This window comes from Zonotrichia albicollis, chromosome 15 (genome assembly GCF_047830755.1).
Source record: "Zonotrichia albicollis isolate bZonAlb1 chromosome 15, bZonAlb1.hap1, whole genome shotgun sequence".
Taxonomy (NCBI): domain Eukaryota; kingdom Metazoa; phylum Chordata; class Aves; order Passeriformes; family Passerellidae; genus Zonotrichia; species Zonotrichia albicollis.
The window spans coordinates 6,687,542-6,706,736 of record NC_133833.1 but is presented as its reverse complement, the minus strand read 5'-3'; the positions used below and the strand labels follow the sequence as shown (position 1 = coordinate 6,706,736).

General features: G+C 45.1%; 1 protein-coding gene across 1 annotated transcript in view; it reads left to right on the top strand.

Moving 5' to 3' along the window:
• Positions 1 to 6,433: 6,433 nt before the first annotated feature.
• HMGXB3 (HMG-box containing 3) overlaps positions 6,434 to 19,195 on the top strand; it is a 20,306-nt gene continuing 7,544 nt past the window's right edge. The window contains exons 1-12 of the mRNA XM_074552310.1: positions 6,434 to 6,738; positions 7,417 to 7,564; positions 7,962 to 8,136; positions 8,573 to 9,136; positions 9,768 to 9,866; positions 11,389 to 11,520; positions 13,301 to 13,689; positions 14,043 to 14,218; positions 14,509 to 14,606; positions 15,183 to 15,281; positions 15,808 to 15,957; positions 17,561 to 17,862. Of these exons, the coding sequence (XP_074408411.1) occupies positions 6,462 to 6,738; positions 7,417 to 7,564; positions 7,962 to 8,136; positions 8,573 to 9,136; positions 9,768 to 9,866; positions 11,389 to 11,520; positions 13,301 to 13,689; positions 14,043 to 14,218; positions 14,509 to 14,606; positions 15,183 to 15,281; positions 15,808 to 15,957; positions 17,561 to 17,862 (2,609 nt within the window). The 5' untranslated portion in view covers positions 6,434 to 6,461. The remainder of the gene's footprint in view (positions 6,739 to 7,416; positions 7,565 to 7,961; positions 8,137 to 8,572; positions 9,137 to 9,767; positions 9,867 to 11,388; positions 11,521 to 13,300; positions 13,690 to 14,042; positions 14,219 to 14,508; positions 14,607 to 15,182; positions 15,282 to 15,807; positions 15,958 to 17,560; positions 17,863 to 19,195) is intronic.

Sequence of the window (19,195 nt, the reverse complement as noted above, 5' to 3'; positions counted from 1 at the left end):
AGCCAGCAGCTTCCACTGGAGGAGCATTTCTCTCCTAGCTGTGCTCTGGCTGTACAGCCCTGGTGCAGCACTCAGCATCCCAGACATACCTCAGACATGACACTGGACAGCACACCTGAGACTTCTTGTTTTCACAAACATGGCAGAGCAGGAGAATGAGCAAGACTCTGGAGGAATTCAGATGTGATCTGTATATCCCAGAGAAGTTCTAGTGGTAAATGAGCTCTTTCCAATGTAGCACTAAATGATTCACATCTCTCCTGTTGCTCATTGCATCTCCAGGGGAAGATGTAAGTGCAAGGAGTGGCTTGCTCTGGTGGCTCTCTCTAAAAAAATATGTATTTAATTATCTTGTTGGAGGCAAGATTGAAAAAACAGTCTCACTGCTCTGGGACCAGAAATCAGTGGAATTTATCATGGATCCCAGGTCCTGGGATCCTGTTCATTTTGCATTCTGAGATCAGCTTTGAGAGGACTCTGCTGTCCCTACCCAGTCAAGCTCTTCCATTATTGTGACAACCAGCTGTGCTGTGCAGGAGAGAAGCTGTTGGCTCTTGCCTTCACCCCTGGCACTGTGCTGCCCTTTGCTGCCACAGTGAAATTGTGTCCATACCTTCTGTCAGCCTTTTGAGGAAGCTTTTATTGGGCAGGGGTGGGGACCAGCACTGCTGGGAGATGGTGAAGGCTCAGCCTTCCTGAGGAACCTTATCCTGTTCTCCCTGGGTCCCTGCTGCTGCAGCTGCACAGTGACCAAATCCCTGCCTGTTCCAGGGAAGGCACAGCTGTGTGTGTGATGTGTGGGCCTGTAGGGCAGAGACTTCAAATTGTGTCAGGAAAATGATCTGAATATTCCCTTTCCTTGTTGGCTCTACATTCCTGAGAAAAAATTAAGTTATGGTGTGGGGTCACCCTGCAGTCCTGCTGTTTCGGTGACAGCTGTGCTGGAAGATGGAGTTTCACAGTGACAGGAACAGACATTTATCTCAATCCAGTTTCCTGCTCTTGGGCTGAGAGTATTTTAGGGCACCCCAAAAATTATGCCTGACTGTAATGAATTTTCAGGGATGCTGAACAGTAAGTGACTCTACTGGGTTTGGGAGATCTCCATCTTCAGGTATTCTTTTTAATCTCTTTATAGCTCAGTTTTTTAATCATTCAGGTGGGGAGTGAGAAGCAGATTTTCCTGCCTCCCATCACAGGGAATGTTGTTGAGGAGGCTTCACTGCTGCTGCTGGCAAAGTCTCAGGTCAGAGCTGCACCCTCAAGTGCCAGAGCTTTGGGCAGCTTCTCCTTCACAAACCACATAGACCAAGTCAGGCCTGTCAAAGAGAACAGGCTCAGCACAAAGAACACTCTAATTCCACCTGGGGATGCCTTCATAAGGGGCAGCTCCTTATTAATGAATGGATTTCCCATTCAGTGAAACGCATTTCTGTACTTCACAAATTGTAAAGGGACCTGAGCAAACACACTGCATTGGGAACAGTGAAAAACACCCAACATGGATCAAAAGCTTCAACATGCTCATAAAAGGAAGGAGGGATTTATCCTGATTCATTTCAGGAAGATGTCATGAGTGTGCCACAAGACAGACCACGCTCAGGGCTCCACAGGGGTTTGTGGGAGTAAATAGAGAACACAACTTATAAACTGTGGGAGAAAACTCAGAATCTGTTTCTTGAGGCAAGACCATTTTTCTGGTTCACTGGGGAGAGCTCCAGCTTAATCAGGGATAATGACACATTATTCCTGATGTTCCTGAGGAAAGAAATGAGTAGGACTGAAATGTTTACTTAAAAAAAATATATTCTGGATCCTATGAAGAGTCAGACTTCATCAAGACTTTGCCTTCAACAGCCACCAGCTCTGTATTCAGTCCTCTCTAATATACTCTTAGGGTGACACAGGGCCTTGGGGAACTTGTCCTGGTCTTTTAGACAGTGATGAATTTATTCTTTAGATAGGAAGTTGTTCAGCTCCTGTGTTTTATTATCTTGACACAGTTTTTTAGATGGGTGCATTATCCATGGGAAGCTTTAGTGGGTTTTGGATACTTGCAGATATCCTATACTGCTCTGTGATCAACTGGCAGTAAAGCTGGAGGGATTTCTTCCTCTGAGCTTTGAATGGTTATGTTTCCATTTCACTTTCCAAATCTGAACAAAATTAGAATTTCCAATTTCAAAAGCTCTCCCCTTTCCTTTATCAGCAATAAAGAAGAAATGGGAACGCTTGCCTGGCCTGTTCTGCACTGTTCATTATTTTACACAAATGTATCACTAGGTTTCTCTCCTTCATAAAGTCTCTACAGACAGGCTTTTAAACTGTGCTTCTTCTGATAGCTTTCATTATTTTCAACACCTAACATATAATACCTTTATGTCTCATTTAGTGGAAAACTGTAAAGATCAAATTTCCGTTTAAAATACGAAGCCTTGTTAACAGTTTTTTTGAAACAACTGAAATAGAGAAGTCATATGAATCATTGCTTCTCTTCTATTACTAAGGAAATAAAAAGAATAAATGTCCAGAAAATGTTTTCTGTAACCTTTTTGAAAGAAAAATATTTCACTGACTGTAAAATATGTGCTTGTTTGCCTGCTGAGGACAAGATTGGTTGGATGGTGACTCAGGAGCCAAAGCAATTTCAAAGGAGAGGTGGGTTCTGTTTTATAAACACAAAAATCCCAAGTGCTGTGTGTGGCTAGAATGGTCTCACAGAGAAATTGAAATTTTTATGATCCTAGAAGATTAAATGAGAGACTGGTGCAATAACTCTATTGGTTTAATGTATGCTTTGTTTTGGATAACATAAGAGATCTTTTGATGCCTAAATTGCACTTTTGGTCCCTTTTCTTATTGATTTTGTGCTGTGACTTCAGTAACAGCCCAAGTTTTGTTTTGTTACTCCCACCACCCAAAACCTGTGTATATAACCAGAAACACTGAAAATGTTAACATTTCTGAGATCCTTGATGTTTATTCTTGCAAAGAGCTCTCAAACAGACCAGAATTCATCAGAAATACAACAAATCCCTTTGTTGCTTTTCCACTGGTGCCATTTTAAAAATAGTAACATCTTTATTGCAGCACTTCTGAGGGAAAGGGGCTCCTTTACCCTTCAGCAGTCAGACAGATGTCTCCAGTCTTTTGGCTGCTGCTCTCACACCCTGCAGTTACTGCCAGCACACAGCCCATGGATGGCACCATGACATGGGAGCTGAGGCAGATGTGTGCAGAGAAAGAGGGGCAGGTTCAGTGGGGTTTTACTTTCAGAGGAAAGAAAGTGCTCACAGTCACCAGTGCAGCGTCAGAGCACATCTCAGGGAGGTTTAAAGCAGCTTGGAAGGACTCATGGAAACTGTCCCTGGTGACTACAGCTGACAGCAGCTTCCCCTGGCCACTCCTAAATCCCCTACACACCCTCTTTACCACAGCAGGGCCCATGGGGGTTTAAGCTCTCCATCTCCATGGGGAAGATGAATCCCCCAAGCCCTGGGCAGTGTTTTTCTCCTTGCTGCCATGCTGTCTCAGTCTCATTTGGCTTTTGTTTCAGGGGATGGGGTCACAAAAGCCTCCTGGAAACTGGTGCTCTTCGAGGTGACATACAGAGATGATGTCAAATCACATTTTTGAGAGGACACCTCTGCCCCACAGCACTCACACAACATCGTGGTGGCTGAACTGGGGCAGTCATGGAGCTTTGGGAGGTTTGCAGGTGGGGGAGCTGGAGCTGCATGAACTGCTACTGAATAGCTGAATGATCTGTTACGACTTCTCGTCTATTTAAGCAGGCTCTGAAGTCAACTCTTCAGAGGTAAAGGCTGGTACCTGCTGCAGTTCTGTGTGCCTGCCTGTCTTTTGAACTCCTTCAAAGAGGCCCTTGTAATTTGTCAGGAAAATGAAGAGGGAGATCCCTGTAATCGCCACCAATACCTTTCATTTCCCGAGGTAACAATGCATGAAGTGTCCTGGGGAGAGAGTGCCCTTCCCCTCCTGACACAGCAGGGCTCCTGTGTAACCCTCCTCGGGCTCACAACACACACAGCTGCTTCCTCTGCTCCTCAAAGTGCCAGCACCGTGCAGTTAAAATAATTTACATCTTGTTAATGTAGTTTTTTTTTACTGAGATAAAGCCATGTAAACGTCCATAGAAAAGTCAAAATGCCCAATTTAGGAAAGAATTCGAGTTTCTAATGCCATCCTCAGCATGCAGGGTCAGAACTCCACCATGGACAATGAGAGAAACATGGCGGCTTTCCTTCAAGTGTTTTTCTCTTACATTATTAAGAGAAAATGCTCTCTTTCAGTTGTTCTGTTAAGTCAACCAGCCATTTTGTTCCAAATATTTGGCTAGGTAATAATTCCAAGAAAATTCTAGTGGTTGTGTATTGATCTGATTAAAAGTATGGAGCTTTGGAAAAGTAGAGGGGTTGGATGGAGTGTTTGATGCAGAACAGACAGCTTGCCTCAAATTATCATATAAACATTAACAGAGCACAGAAATGACTGCAGGACTTCAGGAGAATAAATAACCATTTGCAGATTGAATACTGGCTGTTGTATCACTGCTTTGTGGGGTTTATTAATGACTGGCTCGGTGAGAGGAGCCCTTTTTCTGCTCCTCCACAATCAGAGGAGGCACGAGATAGATGTGGTTTACATTAACCTAAAGTTAGAAGTCATGATGTAAATTGCAGAAATAGACATGAATACAGAAAAAATCAAAAATGTGTAATTTGAAAAACATGTTCAAGCAATAGCTGCACGATATCTAGCTTCCCAAAAGGTTCAAAGGAAGAGAGCTATCGGTAGAAAGCCTAATGGGGCTGTTTGTTTCGTGAGGAGCAAAGCACTAAGTTTTAACATTCATGAAAACTGAGAAAACAATTGCTTTGTCGTGTATGGAAACTTTCCAGAGAAAAGAAGGTTTGGGAGTGACCTTATCTCTGCAAGTCCCTGACAGGTGGGGGTCAGCCTCTGTTCCCAAGTAACCCTTGGAAATTATGTAATGTCCCTAATTAATTATTTTGATTAACTTTTCTAATTGATTTTTAAAATTCTGTCTATATGTATTACAGTGACATAACCAGCAACACAATGAAAGGACTTAGTCTTACACTGTCCCAGGGGAAGTTTAGGATGAACAACAAGAGGATTTTCTTCACAAATTTACCTATTAATTCTTCTAACCCTTTTCTAGCATCTCATTTTTAAGTATATTGCTTCTGCCTTACCAGTCAGGTTTCAGCAGTATTTTTACTGGCTCTTCTGCTTTTGACCCCCCTGGAAAACTGTTTTATTAATAACTCTGAGAGCTTGTACTAGCCTGTATTCATTAATATGGGCCTTCTTTATATAATACTGGTAGAGGTACTATATTCTGACTCACATTCCCCTAATAATTCATGTTGAATACATGTTTTTCACATAAAACATGATTAGACACTGGAATGGGCTGCTTGATGAGTCACCATCCTGAGAGATGTTTAAGGAAAGACTGGACATGGCACACGCATGGTCTGTTTGACACAGTGGTGTTGTGTTATGGGTTGGACTCAGTGATCTCAGAGGTCTGTTCCAACCTGTGATTCTGTGATTGCTGGATGCCATCCCCAGAGCCTGGAGCAGCGCTTTGCCCCGGGTGCTGCGCTCCACCAGGGCAAGGGCCGGGCCTGGAGCGCTGCTCCAAGGAGCGCAGGAGAGAGAAACACGTGAAGACAGCGCAGAAACAGAAACACACTCCTGGTACTAAAGTAATTTCAGCATTTATTATAATAAAAAAAGGCCTAAAGCATGGGGGCTTGCAGGCCGAGCAGGAGCGTTCCCGTCGAGGGTGCCGCAACACCGGCACTGGGGCTTCTTGAGTAGTGATGCCCCCCGATGTTCCAGACCCAGCGGCACAAATTCACTGGGTCAGAAGCCCCTTTTTTATCCTGTTTTTTGTCCCTTTGGATTGGTTTCTGTTTGGATCCTTCATGTGCATGAAGGTTAAAGGCGCTTGATTCGCCATTACAGTTCTGTCCAGGCTGGCTGGTTTCGCATGGAGAGCAGTGCACCTTACTGAGGTGTAACACGGTACATTGCGTACCGTATTTCTTATAACGACCCTTTTAGCCCCTTTTACAATATAATAACCCAACTAACAATGCTTAACAATTATCAACTGTTCTACAACAGTTTCAAATCTATTTTTGACAGTTGCACGCACTTGTGAACCGAACAGCTCAATGCTATTCCTGCAGAACGCACTCCCATTGCTGGGCCCGAGCCCGTTACAAACCAAGCGCTAATTAAGCGCTAATTAAATATTAATTGCGCCGCGCACTGCCCATGCCCCGCCCCGCCCTCTCGCGTCGCCGCCCTCACGGAAAACGCCGGGAACCGCGCACGTGCGCGCCGCCGCCTCGCGGCGCACGCGCAGGAGGACTGACCCCTCCCGGCCGCCGTCCCGCCCCACCATGCCCCGGACGCCGTTACCACGGTCACTTCCGGCGGCGGCCCCGGCGCGGAGGCCCCGGTGCAGCCCCCCTCCGCCCGGGCCCGGCCCGCAGCCGGCCCAGCATGCCGGGGCGGCCCGCCCCGCACAGCCCGCCCGCTCCGCACCGCCCGCACGCACGCTCTCCCCTGCGCGGCCGGCCCCTGGCCCCGGCGCTGCCTCCTCCACGCCGCCGCGCCCCGGCGGGAACGTGACCACAGCTCGCCGCCTGTCCGCCCGCGCGGCCGCGGAGCTGTCCGGTGAGTGGGGACATCTGGGAGGGCACCGCGGAAACGTTCAGCAGGACCGAGGGAGCCGCGCCGCTCCGCTTGGCCCCGGGCGGTGCGGAGGAGACGGGGCTGGGGGTGACCGAGCTGAGGGTGACGGGGCTGGGGGTGACGGCCCGAGACCCGCCCGGCATCACCGGCTGCCGCGGCCGAGGTGCGGGCCGTGCCAGGGCTGTGCTGCCGTGGGTGCTGCTGCCTTTATTCCCTGTGTCCTCCCTGCCTCCCAGAGCCGTCCGTCACCGCTGCCGAGCGGGGAGCCCCGGGGAGCTGACGGTGCGTGAGGGTTGCGGGGCTCCCGCAGCCTCCGGCCGTGCCTGTGCAGCCTGGCCCTGATGTGGCACCTTGTCCCCAGGCAGCTCTTCTGAGTGTGCGTCTCCTCAGGGTCACCAAACTGACCTGAGAGTTCCCCGTGCAATTGCAGCTGTAGAACGTGGATTAATGTATCCGTCCTGAACTGGTGGTATTGAGGGTGTAGAAATACAAGTTTCCTTTTGAAACTAGATACATAGAGAACACATAGTTACCTTGATTTAATTAGAGTCAGACTTAGATGCCAACACTGCTGTCAGTTTACTGAAGTGATTAAAAGCGCTATTTGTTGGGAGAAACATTGTATAACTTGGCAAGAGCATAACACAGAATGTGTTTTAGCCATGGAGGCTCCCTATGATGGCGCTGAGGTCACGGTGGTGATGGAGGAGATAGAGAGCACTTACACTTACACCTCTCCGGTGCCATCCAAGAAGAAGAAGAAACATAAAAGTACTGGTGATCATGGAGAAAAAGCCAAGAAACCTCGGTAAGTTCTTTCTGCCTTCATTTGATTCCTTTGTAGGGTATGGGAGCAGTTTTCCCTGTTTCTGACATGAGTGGATTTGGAGCACTTCATAGTGTAAAGCATTGTATATGAAATATCAGCCTGGCACTTTGGGCCTTCTCAGACATTCTTTACAGGTGCTGCTGTTGTTCAGTTTAGAGTTTGTTTACCCCACCATAATTTGCCTTAGGCTGGCCCTTAGAGGTTCTCTTTTTCTTTTGAGGTTCCCCTCAGAGAGTTTTCATTTGGTTAAAAAATGCATTAAATGTAACTTGCTTGTCACATGACCTTGAGACAAACCTAAACCTTGTGGATTTATTTTTCCTCAAGGAATTTATATAGAATGACCTTAATATTTTAATTTCTGGTTGTGTTTCAGATCTGCTTACCTTCTCTACTATTATGATATTTACTTGAAAGTACAACAAGAGCTTCCACACCTCCCTCAATCTGAAATCAACAAAAAGATCAGTGAGAGCTGGAGGTTGCTCAGTGTGGCTGAAAGGAGCTACTACTTGGAAAAGGCCAAGCTAGAGAAAGAGGGACTGGACCCGGTGAGTTCTTCCTGGAAGTTCTTTGGCTGCTGAGGAGAGAGGCAGTTCCCTGCTTACATAGCCCTGTGTGGGAGAGTTGTTTAACTGCAAATTCCAGTTTGTATCCTTGCCCAGGGCAGTCTTTAGAGAAGTGGTGTGAGGCCACTGCCTTTTGCCTTTGCCTTGTGTTGAGTTGAGGGAGGATGGTTTGTAATCCAGGATGAATATGCCTGGTACCTGCTCATGGCTGATATTTTTGTGTCCTTTCATCAGAGTGAGTGTTGGTAAGGTAGGTGATAAAACCAGAACTGAGTAGGATTCTGCAGGCTCTGTCATGTGGAAAAATTCCCAGCAAACTACAGGAAACCATTTGAACCTTAGGCACTAAAATAGCAGGATTGAGAACTGAATCTCTTTTTTCATTTTAATTTATTCCATGCTCTGGTTTTGCCCACAGAACTCCAAGGCATCCACTCGAACTGCAGTGATCCCTGACATTCCAGGCTTCCGCAAGATTCTTCCCCGCTCCGATTATATCATTATTCCCAAAAGCAGTCTTCAGGAGGACAGGAGCAGGCAGTCTCTGGAGCTGTGTGTGACACAGAGCCCAGCAGCCTCTGAAGGCTTGGCAGCTCCCAGGAATGTCACCAGGGTGCCCCGTGACACCGTGCAGAGCATCCTTTCTGTGGACTCGGGCCGGGCCAGCGTCTCGGAGCAGTGCATCGCCATCGAGGGGCTGGCAGAGGACACGGCAGCCTTTGCCCAGCCTGAGGCTGCAGAAGAAGCTGTTACCTCAGAGGTTCTCTCTCACTATGTTGGGCCTGTGACAGAGAAAGTGGCTGGAGAGATCCTCTTGGATGAGGCTTCTTTGGAAATAGAAGGGCAGCCGTACCAGGCAGCACGAGTGGTTATTGAGGAGACCCTGGTGAGCAGTTCCACTGACATCTCCAACGGGGGCATCGCTGTGGCCCGGCCCCAGGTGCCCGATGGGGTGTCCGTGGTGACCGTGGTCACTGGGAGGGTAAGTTTGTCCAGTGACACTCAGGCTCCTGCCAGTTCTCACCTGAAACATCTGAGTGCTGTTTCCCCCATTGTACTTGAGATCCTCTGATTGCCCAACTTGCTGATGCTCAATGCTGAGAGGAACAAAAACTCTTTTTTTTAATGAATGATATAAAAGTAACTCCTTGACTGAGTTGTCTCTGCACCACAGCCCTGTGGTGATATCAATTGTCTTAACATGACTGAGTTCTTTTAATTGTTTGTTATAACAATATTGGAGGTATTGCAGTGCCAGTAATTGGGTTCTGCAGTTGCACTCCCAAGATTTTGGCAAGAAAAAATGCTATTGCTGTACTCCTGATAGCTGTTTTCCTGATTGTAGAGAAGTAGAAGGGAGTCCTTTTAAGCTGGAGTTTTAGGGATCAGTCATAGAAACCTTAGTCCGTGAAGAGTTGGATTTTCTGTTTTGTTTGAGGAGTTTGGTAATTTCCAGAGTAATCTGGTAAGGCTGTTGCTTTTGAAATGATTGCTGCTCTATCTTATATTCTGGTCTCAGCACTCCTTAAGACACATTAATGTTCATGACAGGGAGGAATATGGGTCACCATGTCTTCTTTTCTGCATGCATTTTCCCTTTGATTTCATTTTAGGATACTGAAGACAGCAGCTCCTCCACACCTGCGACACAGTTTATCATGTTACCTTTGCCAGCTCACTCTGTTGTGGAGAACCCTGCATCAATTAAATTGGTGAGAAATTCAGTGTCTTGTATGGCAGTTAAAGTTTGGATGTATTATCATAGATTTGTCTTAAAGATATTAGAGGGAAGGTTTTGCTCACGGTTCAGTTTTTAAAGATAATCCAATTTGGAGTTGCCGTATCACTTGATGTATTTCTTGTCCCTTGTGCTATGTCTTGAATAGGCTAAGAGGGTCTCTGACTTCTACAGTGTCTTACAGGGCCCATTTCTTCTGCCTTCTTCCTCAGGGAATTCTTGGAAACAGGTGGAGTAGATAAAGCTATCACAACACATCTTGCCAACAGCAGTTCCTGTGTAGCCATCCACGAGTTGGATGCATATTTCTCTTTATAAAAAGCAGTGTCCATCCCTTTGAGGATGGACAAGAGCATGTCTGCTCTTATGGCAGGAAAACATGAACTCCGAAGCTCTTGCTTTGGCAGGAGGGGAGCAATGACGTGAGGTTTTGAGAAACCATATTAAAGGCTGTGTGGCCTGTTGCATGAGGAAGAATAGTATTATTTCACTGATCTAACCACTCTAGCCACCTGTGTTTTTGTAGCCATTTTGGGAGTTCGTTGTACAGTCAGTACTGCAGCTCCTTCTGTTATGTAAGCTAGCATCAAATCCTTTTTTCCAGGTTCTCTATGCTTCCAGCTGGTGGAACACTGCAGATATTTATAGTGGTGCATAGTGTGATGCTCTTCCAGTTGTCCTGGGGAGAATGGAAATACCTCAGGTTTTTATGCCTGAGAAGGATCTGGTTAAAATTGACTCATTTCCTTGACAGCAGCACTTGCAGTTCTAGAAAAAAATCTGTACCTAGTTAGGGAGTTACAGTACAACAGCTCTCTTGGGAGTGTTGGGAACAGGATATTGGGAAGTGCTGTGCTGACAAAAACTCAAGTGTGTTGCTGCAGTTGTCCTGGCACAGATGACATGTCCTACTTTAGTTGTCTGTATAAATAGTGCCTGGTGATGCTGCTCGTGTTTCAGTAATTCATAGCAAGTTACAGTGAAGGACCAGGGAACACTTGACCATCCCATACAGCAACAAATTACAGACAAAACTGCCTTTGCATCATGAGTGCTTCTCTTCAAGTCTTTTTGCTGTGTTGTCATGAGTGTTAATCACATTTTGTCTTAGTGTAGATTGGTGTTAGAAGCATTTTAATGCCATCTTACTATGACTTTTTCATGTTCAAAAAGAACTTTCACATCACTGTAAATGCAAGATTAGTTTCTCCAGGAGGTTATGTGCATTGTTCATCCCTGCTCTGCAGGTTGATGTAAATTCTGGTAATACCAGAGGCTATTGTGTAGACTGAGCATTTAGACTAGCAGTAGTTGTGGTGCTGACTCACCTGGTGCTGACCCAGCTGTGTGGTGTTTGTTCAGTAAAATGAATAATAGTGGAAGGCTGGTCATTTGCCAAATAGCATTTGTAAGGTGCATATGAGGAAAAAGAAGTGATCAGCACAGCTTTGTGGTTTCCAGGTCTGTAGGCAAATTCTTGACAATTCTTGTTTCAGACAACCACCTATACTCGCAGGGGACATGGAAATTGCACCAATCCTGGCTGTTCCTTCACTTATGTCACCAGACATAAGCCACCAAAATGCCCAACGTGTGGGAACTTCCTGGGAGGGAAGTGGATTCCAAAGGTAAATTTGTCTGTCTTTTCCTGACTTTGAGACGAGAAGTGCTGGTTTTGTGAATGCCTGTGATACTTCTAGACCTGTAGATCTAGCACAGGAGGTCAGATACACCAGAAATGATCCCTGCACTCGTGTTCTAGTGCATGTGCTGGAGCAAGTCACTGTTGCAGGGACACTTGGCCAAGGTGAGACTTGAAATCACCACAGCTTGGGTGAAGATGCTGCTCATATCTGTTAGAATAGATGGGGCTGCATTTGCTAAAATCTCTCTCTTTGAGAGGATACACATGCTTCTGGCCCTCTGTCTGCACAGCTCCTGTGACTGGAAGGCATTGCCTTTCCTCCTGCTGCAGCCCCAACTAAGCTTGGGAAGTTGTTTTGTGGTAATTAATATCAACATTTGAAGTTTTTCCACAAATTTAGTTTTCTGTGGTCTTTCAACATTGTTTTTTTAACAGAGAGGAGGAATAACTCTTAACTAGAGGAGGTGTATGATCCTTTAGGAGCTTGTTAATAAAGTTGATCCAGTGGAAGCTGAAGTGCTGTTGGGTATTGTTGTCTCATGGCCATGTGTCTGATCATGATATTCTGACCTCTGACTGGAAGGAAGTTTCCAGGTGTTGGTAGAGTTGTGAAGCTTGTCTGAATGGAAAAGTCTTTCTCCACATGATGCTTAAGTTATTGGCATCTCTACTAGCTGTGTACAGAAAAACACACTTGATCCTTAAACCTTGGCACTATCCTGGTAATTACTCAGCTCTGAACAGATGTGCATTTCTGTCTGAAGCAAGACTCCTCAGGCACAATTTAAAGGATGTTCTCAGTGTGAAGATTGGCATTGACGTTCAGTGGCTTTGTGTGGATTTCTTCTGAACCTCCTTTGTTTTGTGTCTGGATCCATTAAAATTCAGGGATGAGAACTCTTTTGGGCAGCCTGCAGACTCTGTGGTGTCTGAGCTGAAGGCTGAGCTTCCAGTGTGGTAGGATACAAATAGTGATGGTGACATCTTCACTTTTGTTTGGTAAACTTGCTGAGGTAGAGAGATGGCTGAATGCAAAGAGTATTTCTGGATTCTGCCTGAGCAGGGCATGTGTGGTGCTGTTCAAGCCTACCCTGGTTATAACTGAAAGTTTTAGAGGGAGCTTTCCTTTTTGTCTTTGAGACTTTGGTCTGCTGGATTCCATTTCTGATATATTTTTCCATATTCCAGTTCAGTGTTCTTGTTGATTCCAGTGCAATGATTTTTGTAGCCTTGGTCTTGGAACTAACATTTTTCCTAAAATCAGAAAATCTTCCTAACTAATCCTGTTTTCTGGTTGGCTCACATGCTTGCTTTTTTGAAAGCATGTATCCAAAAGATATAAATTCTCTGTCTTAACTCCCTTTGATTGCTCAATAATGTGGAAGAACAGACAGCATCAGAGAGCTGAAGCCATGAAAGGGGAGCGTGGGAGGTGGGCCCTTGCTACAGAGGCTGGTGGGTGACTTTGTGCTGTTGATGCTAATGGTGATATTTAAGGATGTTTAAGAAAGATTGATTCTTCAAAGTAAACAGCATCTAAAAATAATACATGAAGGCCCAAGAGGGCAGATACAATGTTAGCAGGGCCTTTGCTGTTGTAGGAGATGCTGTCTATTCCCATACAATTCACTGCTTAAACACGTCGAATTCTGGTGTTTTGATGCAACATTAAATAGGCCATGGGAAACATGGCATATGTGCAGGGGACTTGCTTATCTGTGAAAGCTAAAAGCTCTGAAATGTGACTCTCTCCTTGTTTCCAGGAAAAGCAACCAAAAAGCAAATCTGAGCCAAATTCAGCCACCTCTCTCAAAACTCCAGCAGCTAAAAGAGGTCAGCAGTCAGCCCACACAGAACCCACGGCCGCCAGCGAGAGCTCTTCCAAGTCTGCCTTGGAGAGCTCTGAAGCTGTCAGCCAGCTGCTGAGTGCTGTGCCTGGTGAAGGGCAGATGCCTGAGATGGAGTGGGAGGAGGTGATCATCTCTGAGGAACACTTTCTCCCAAATAATGTGCTTGCTGAAGACAGGAGGAGTGCCCAGCAGCAAGTGGATCCCTCCTCAGAGCAGGCAGAGAAAGGAAGTGTAGGGCTGGGAATGCCCACATCTTCTGAGGTGTTGAGTCCAAATGCCTCTGTGAAAAAGCCAGTGGTGGGGTGAGTCACTTTTCCATGTGTTATGGGAGCATATGATGTCTATTGTGTGCTCATGGGACTAGTCCAAGAAGTTGAGGGCTGTTGGCAGTGCTTCCTGTAAAACTTACTGTGTTTGCTGTCTGTTTTGTGCCAGTTCAGGATTGTTCCTTTGAGTCTTTGTCCATCAGAACTAATATTTTTCTTTAAGTGAGAGATTGTAGTTACAGGGCAGATGCAGCCTTAGCACTGTCTCTCTTTCTATTGCAATAGCTGTGGTTAGTGTGCTAACAAAGCACAATTCAGGGAAAAGTGGAAAACTGAAGCTGAGGGGAAATAGATGGAATATTTTTCCACTTGTAGCTCTTATTTTTCAGAACTGATGCAACAGCTGCTGCACACAAGGGACAAGAAGCAAAGAGCAAACCAAGACCCAAGCCCTCCTTGCTGGCTGCAGCCAGACCCATGCGAGCCATTCTGCCTGCTCCATTCATCGTGGGGAGAGAAGCCAGCACAGAGCAGCTGAGCAGCAGGCAGGCCTTTGCAAGTGCTGGTAAAAGCAGCATCTCTGTCTGCTTTGGGAGCTGTTGTCTTTCCTCACCTTGCTGAAGTGGTGTCTGCCAATAATAAGATAGGTTTCAGGGGAGGTGGTTACTAATGCTAGGAAAAAACCAGTTTGTCTCTGCCTGAGTGGAGTAAATGGGCCATGAAACACCTGCTTGGGTTATTTCAAGCTCAGAGGAAAGATCTCACATGACTATAGTGGCACTTAACAAAGATGTCAGAAAGAAACAGAACCTGTTTTCTCACATTTAATCTGATGCATCTCTTTCCTCCTTCTAGACAAGCATTCTTCTGTGAGAACATCAGGCTTGAAACCCAGTACACTGAAACAGTTGGGCCAGTCAGTTCTGCAGCCACCAACTGCTGAGGAGCAAAAGGTTGTTCTTCAAATGCAAACTATTTTCCTGGATTTTTCTGGGGGAGGGTTTTGTTTGTGGTTTTTGTTTGGTTTTTTTTTTTTCCTTTTTTCTCCCAGGTGAGTGATATCACCTGAGTGAGAAATAGAACAAAAAATGTATCTGCCTTATGATGATGAGATGTGTGAGTGGCTGTTTTTATGATAAGGCTGGATAGCAGAATGACTGCTTGGTGGCTGAGTGTGGGAACTGAGCTGAGAGATGCTGTTGGCCAATCCTGCTGTTGGTTACTTTGGGAACCTCCCAGCTACTTCCAGAAGATGCTTGAAAGATCTGCTGGTGCTTTGATAATCTGACATGCAATATTGAATATTGAGCTTTTCACCTGTAAAATATGACTCAGTATGCCAAGGTGCTGAAATGAATCTGTGAAATGTAATGCCTTTGCATGCAAAATAATGTCTTATGGTATTTGGGATATTAAATGGACATTAATCGATCTCTTGGGGGCAGTAATGCTAATAGATATTGATATTGGTGCATGTATTTAGTGATAGGTGTCTGATGTGTGTTGTTTTTTCTGCTTTCAATCTCTAGCTCCACAGTTCTGTGACAAGCAGGGCATCTCAGGTTAAAGTTGTGGAGGTCAAACCAGACCTGTTCCCTTCCTACAAGTACAGTTGCACGGTAACTTTGGTAAGAATTTTTCAAATAGTGTGAAAAACTATTTCACTTCTGCCACAGGGAGTGTCCTCTCTGGGGTGAGAATGATGTGGGACTTCTGTTTTACTGACTGACACAAATACATCTTGTTTTTAACATGAAATAGTCTGTGCTTTGTCATCTCTAGACCTAGTCCAGGATGGCTGTGCAGGGCCTTGTTAAGAGATGAATTTAACTCATGTCCCCATGCAGAATCCTCGTGCCCTCCTTGAGTTCAGCAGGGAGGATCAGGGGTTTCTGAATGAATTTAATGTGCTTCTGGTCTGGAGAACTGGCCCCAGAATGTTTAAGTGCTACTTACAGGGTCCTGTGCCACGTGACAGGGCTTGCTATTGATGTTTAAACAAGATGTTAGGAAGTGGAGATAAAACATATAATAATCTTTTTTAGAATCTTGTTGGCTTAGAATCATAGAGCCATTCAAATAAAAGACCATTAAGATCATGAAACCCAACTATTAAAAGTCAAGATCAGCAAACATCTCCTTTGTGTCATTCAGGATTTGGGATTGGCAACCTCACGTGGCAGAGGGAAGTGCAAGAACCCCTCCTGCAGTTATGTGTATACAAACAGGCACAAGCCACGCATCTGCCCAAGCTGTGGATACAACCTTGCCAAAGACAGGACTGAGAAAACAGCAAAATCCCTGGTAAGGTTCAAGCTGGCTTGTTTTATCACGTCTGTTGTGAGCTGGGCAGACAAGTTTAGTTTGCAAGTCCCTATGCAAGCATGGTTTGGGCTTTGCTTTTTTTTTTTTTCTTTTCATTATGATAAACTTTGACAGAATGGTTCCTATTTAAAATATCTGTGATGATGAATTCCTGTAGCAGTGGTGCTTCAGGCTGAGAGAATATGAGCACACCCAATTCTACCACTGGGTGTCTCCTCAACTTAAAAATCCTTCTGTTGTGTCAGTACATGCTGGGAAAATCGACCCTGAAGTCACCACATTGCTGTGTCAGCTTTGTTGAACTTCAGACTTCATCAAGAAACTCCCAAGTATGCTCTGCTTTGTGAGCAGTTTGGGGCTGGTGTCAGTTAAGTTGGTACATCTTGTATTAGATCTTCCTGTTTTTAAGACAGGGTTTGTAGACAATTTTACTTCCAACCTGAATTTATTTCTGGATGTAGGGGTTTTTTTCTGATGTATAAATATGTTTTCAGTTGTCTGCTATTCTCTGTGGATGTAATTAATTCTGGAGGGTTTTTTTGCCTTTGCAGCCTCAGAGGTTAGCTTTTCTTATACTGAATTGTCATGTTTTTAAAACAATAAATGAAAAAAATGAAAAAAAGGAGATTTCCTGCTCTTAGCTGAAATACCTACTCAGCAAATAGGCAGAATTTTAGTCTGTGGAGTAATGACTCATCCACTTGCCTTTTTTTTATTTTGAAGAACATAACTTTGTTTAGTAGTCTCGTTATTGCTTTAAAGATGCAAACAAACAGACATGGCCTGTGTGAAACTCACACAAACAGCTGTGTAAGGAACAGCAGTGTGCTTAGCTCAGCTTCCATTCTGAGAGGCATGTGGCTTGTCTCTTCCTCATTTAGATTTTCTTGTTTTCTGGTTGTAGATCTGTTTAACATTCCTGTCACACAGCTAATTGTTGTCTCTGAGCTTTTGACTGATCATTTATCTCATTGCTGAACTAGTCAGAAAACCAGGTTGAAATGTTGAAACAAGAGTTTCAGGGATTAAACAAATGAGCTTGTTTGGGTTCTCTTTGTTCTCCTGGCACAACCTGGAGTTTGGTTCTCCTGTCTTTGTGCATTTTGTTTTGATGGTGTGTGTTGGAGAAGTGTAGACTGTAGACTGATCAATTGTTACTGATTAGTGTGCTCTGTGTATCACAGCCCCCAGTTCTCTGTTAGTTGGTTCCTCCAGCTTCTGGAGAGCTGTGCAGCCTGCCCTGAGCCTGTGGAGAAAGACAGTGATAATAGGGCTTCGAGTGATGAGGGTTATTGAGGTGTTTGTATGCCTGTTGGTGGTTATCCTCACCTTCTGGATCCCCAACCCCTGCACTTAACAGTTTATTGGCCAATCTGTGATGGTTTGGCACTGCAGGAGTTGGCTGTAATAAACTATTCTTGTTGAAGTAATTTGAGCTTGAAGTGGCGTCAATGATTCAGCAGTAGTGTAGAAGTCAGGTTTACTGAGAGCAAAGGCTGCTGTGTTTCTGCTGCCTTTTATGACCTCTTTGGGCTTACTATTTCATTACCATGCTTGCCTGTTGGGCTGTGTTGCTCCCCAGGAGGTGAGTGCAGGCCAGCCGGGCGTGCTGAACACCAGCGAGCCCCTGACGGCGGCGCAGAAGGAGACGCAGCGTCAGTCCACGCTGCAGCTGCTGCGCAAGGTGATGCAGATCCCCGAGAACGAGTCCGAGCTGGCTGACATCTTCACCCTCATCCACGAGCTCAACAGCTCCAGGCTCATCCTGTCCAACGTGAGTGAGGAGACTGTGACCATCGAGCAGACCTCCTGGTCCAACTACTACGAGTCTCCGTGCGTGCAGTGCCTCCTCTGTAACAGCCCCTTGTTCAAAGGGGGACACAAGTAAGATGCTGCTTTGCATTCTGACTCTTTCAAACTCGTGCTGATTTTCTTTGTTCTGGGTCTGCCTGAAATAATATTTGCTTTGGCCCCTGGTAGTGAAGCTGGTGAAAGTGACACTGAGTAAGCTAGATGTGTTGGAAAGGGTTTGGCAGGATCAAAGAGTGACTGCAAAGCCCAGATGTAACTTTTTTCTTATTGAAACAGTATTTTCATTAGTCATCCCCTCTTTGTTTTCCATTCTGATGATTTGAGGCTGAGAGAGGAAAACTTGTGTGTTTACAGATGTGCATTGTGTGATTTCCTTTTTCTCTCTCTCCCTGGTCTGAGTATTTCCTCTGTGGGTCTTTTTGCTTATGATATTTTCATTCCTTTCATTTCTTAACATGTGCTTGAGTGAATGCTTTTTGGAACAAATACCCAAATTGAAACCTGAAGGACTTTAAGAAACTTTTAGTAAATAATCTAGATTGCCTTAAGTAGATTTGAATGAAAGCCTGTAGGATATCTCTTCCCTTAGTCTGCCAGACATTCTCCTGTTGCTGAAAATATGATCTAAAATTTTTCCTACAGCAAAATGTCAGGGAATTTAATGTTGTTTTATTCTTCCACAAATAAATTATTGATATGAAGGATGGATATTTGCTTTGGTCAGGCTAGCACTAATTGAGATCTTTCCAGAAGAGTTACTTTTTATGTTCTGTATTTTTTTCAGAACAGAGCAGTCTCACACCCTGTCCCTCACCATGGGTCTTACCAGCCTGTGCATTGTAAATCCTTGTCTGTGCCTGGCTGCTTTGCAGTGCTCTGTATGTGGGACTCTCCCATGTGCCTGCCAGTGGGAAGGAGGAGACTTTGACTTTGGTTCCTGTTTTCCCAGGTGGACAGCAGTATTTCAGCCACTGGCACTCTCCTGTCTGAACTTCTCCCTTGTCAGTTACATTGTAGAGGAGCAGACCTTTCTGAATCTCTGTGTACAGGACAGGCTGGTGGGATGTGTTACTGATCACCACAGCTATGGTGGTGATCAGTACAGACACTTCTCCCAGGGCAGCTGGGGCCAAGGGTTTTCTCCACCTCTGCAATAGCAGGTGCCCAGTGTATGGAGCTGAAGGGATGATCTAGTGCTGTTTAAAAGAATGTGAGCTATGACCTGCCTCTGCCTGGGAAATCTCTTTTAAAATGTAACTTCTTCTGGTGTGATACGATGTGGTGAGCTGGCTTAGATTTACATAATAATGAACTCATGTCAACTAGAATGTGTGAAGTTACTGCAGGGTTGGACTAAAAAACCCATTGGCTTCACTCAGAGTGGTTTTTTTTGTTGTGTGTTGCA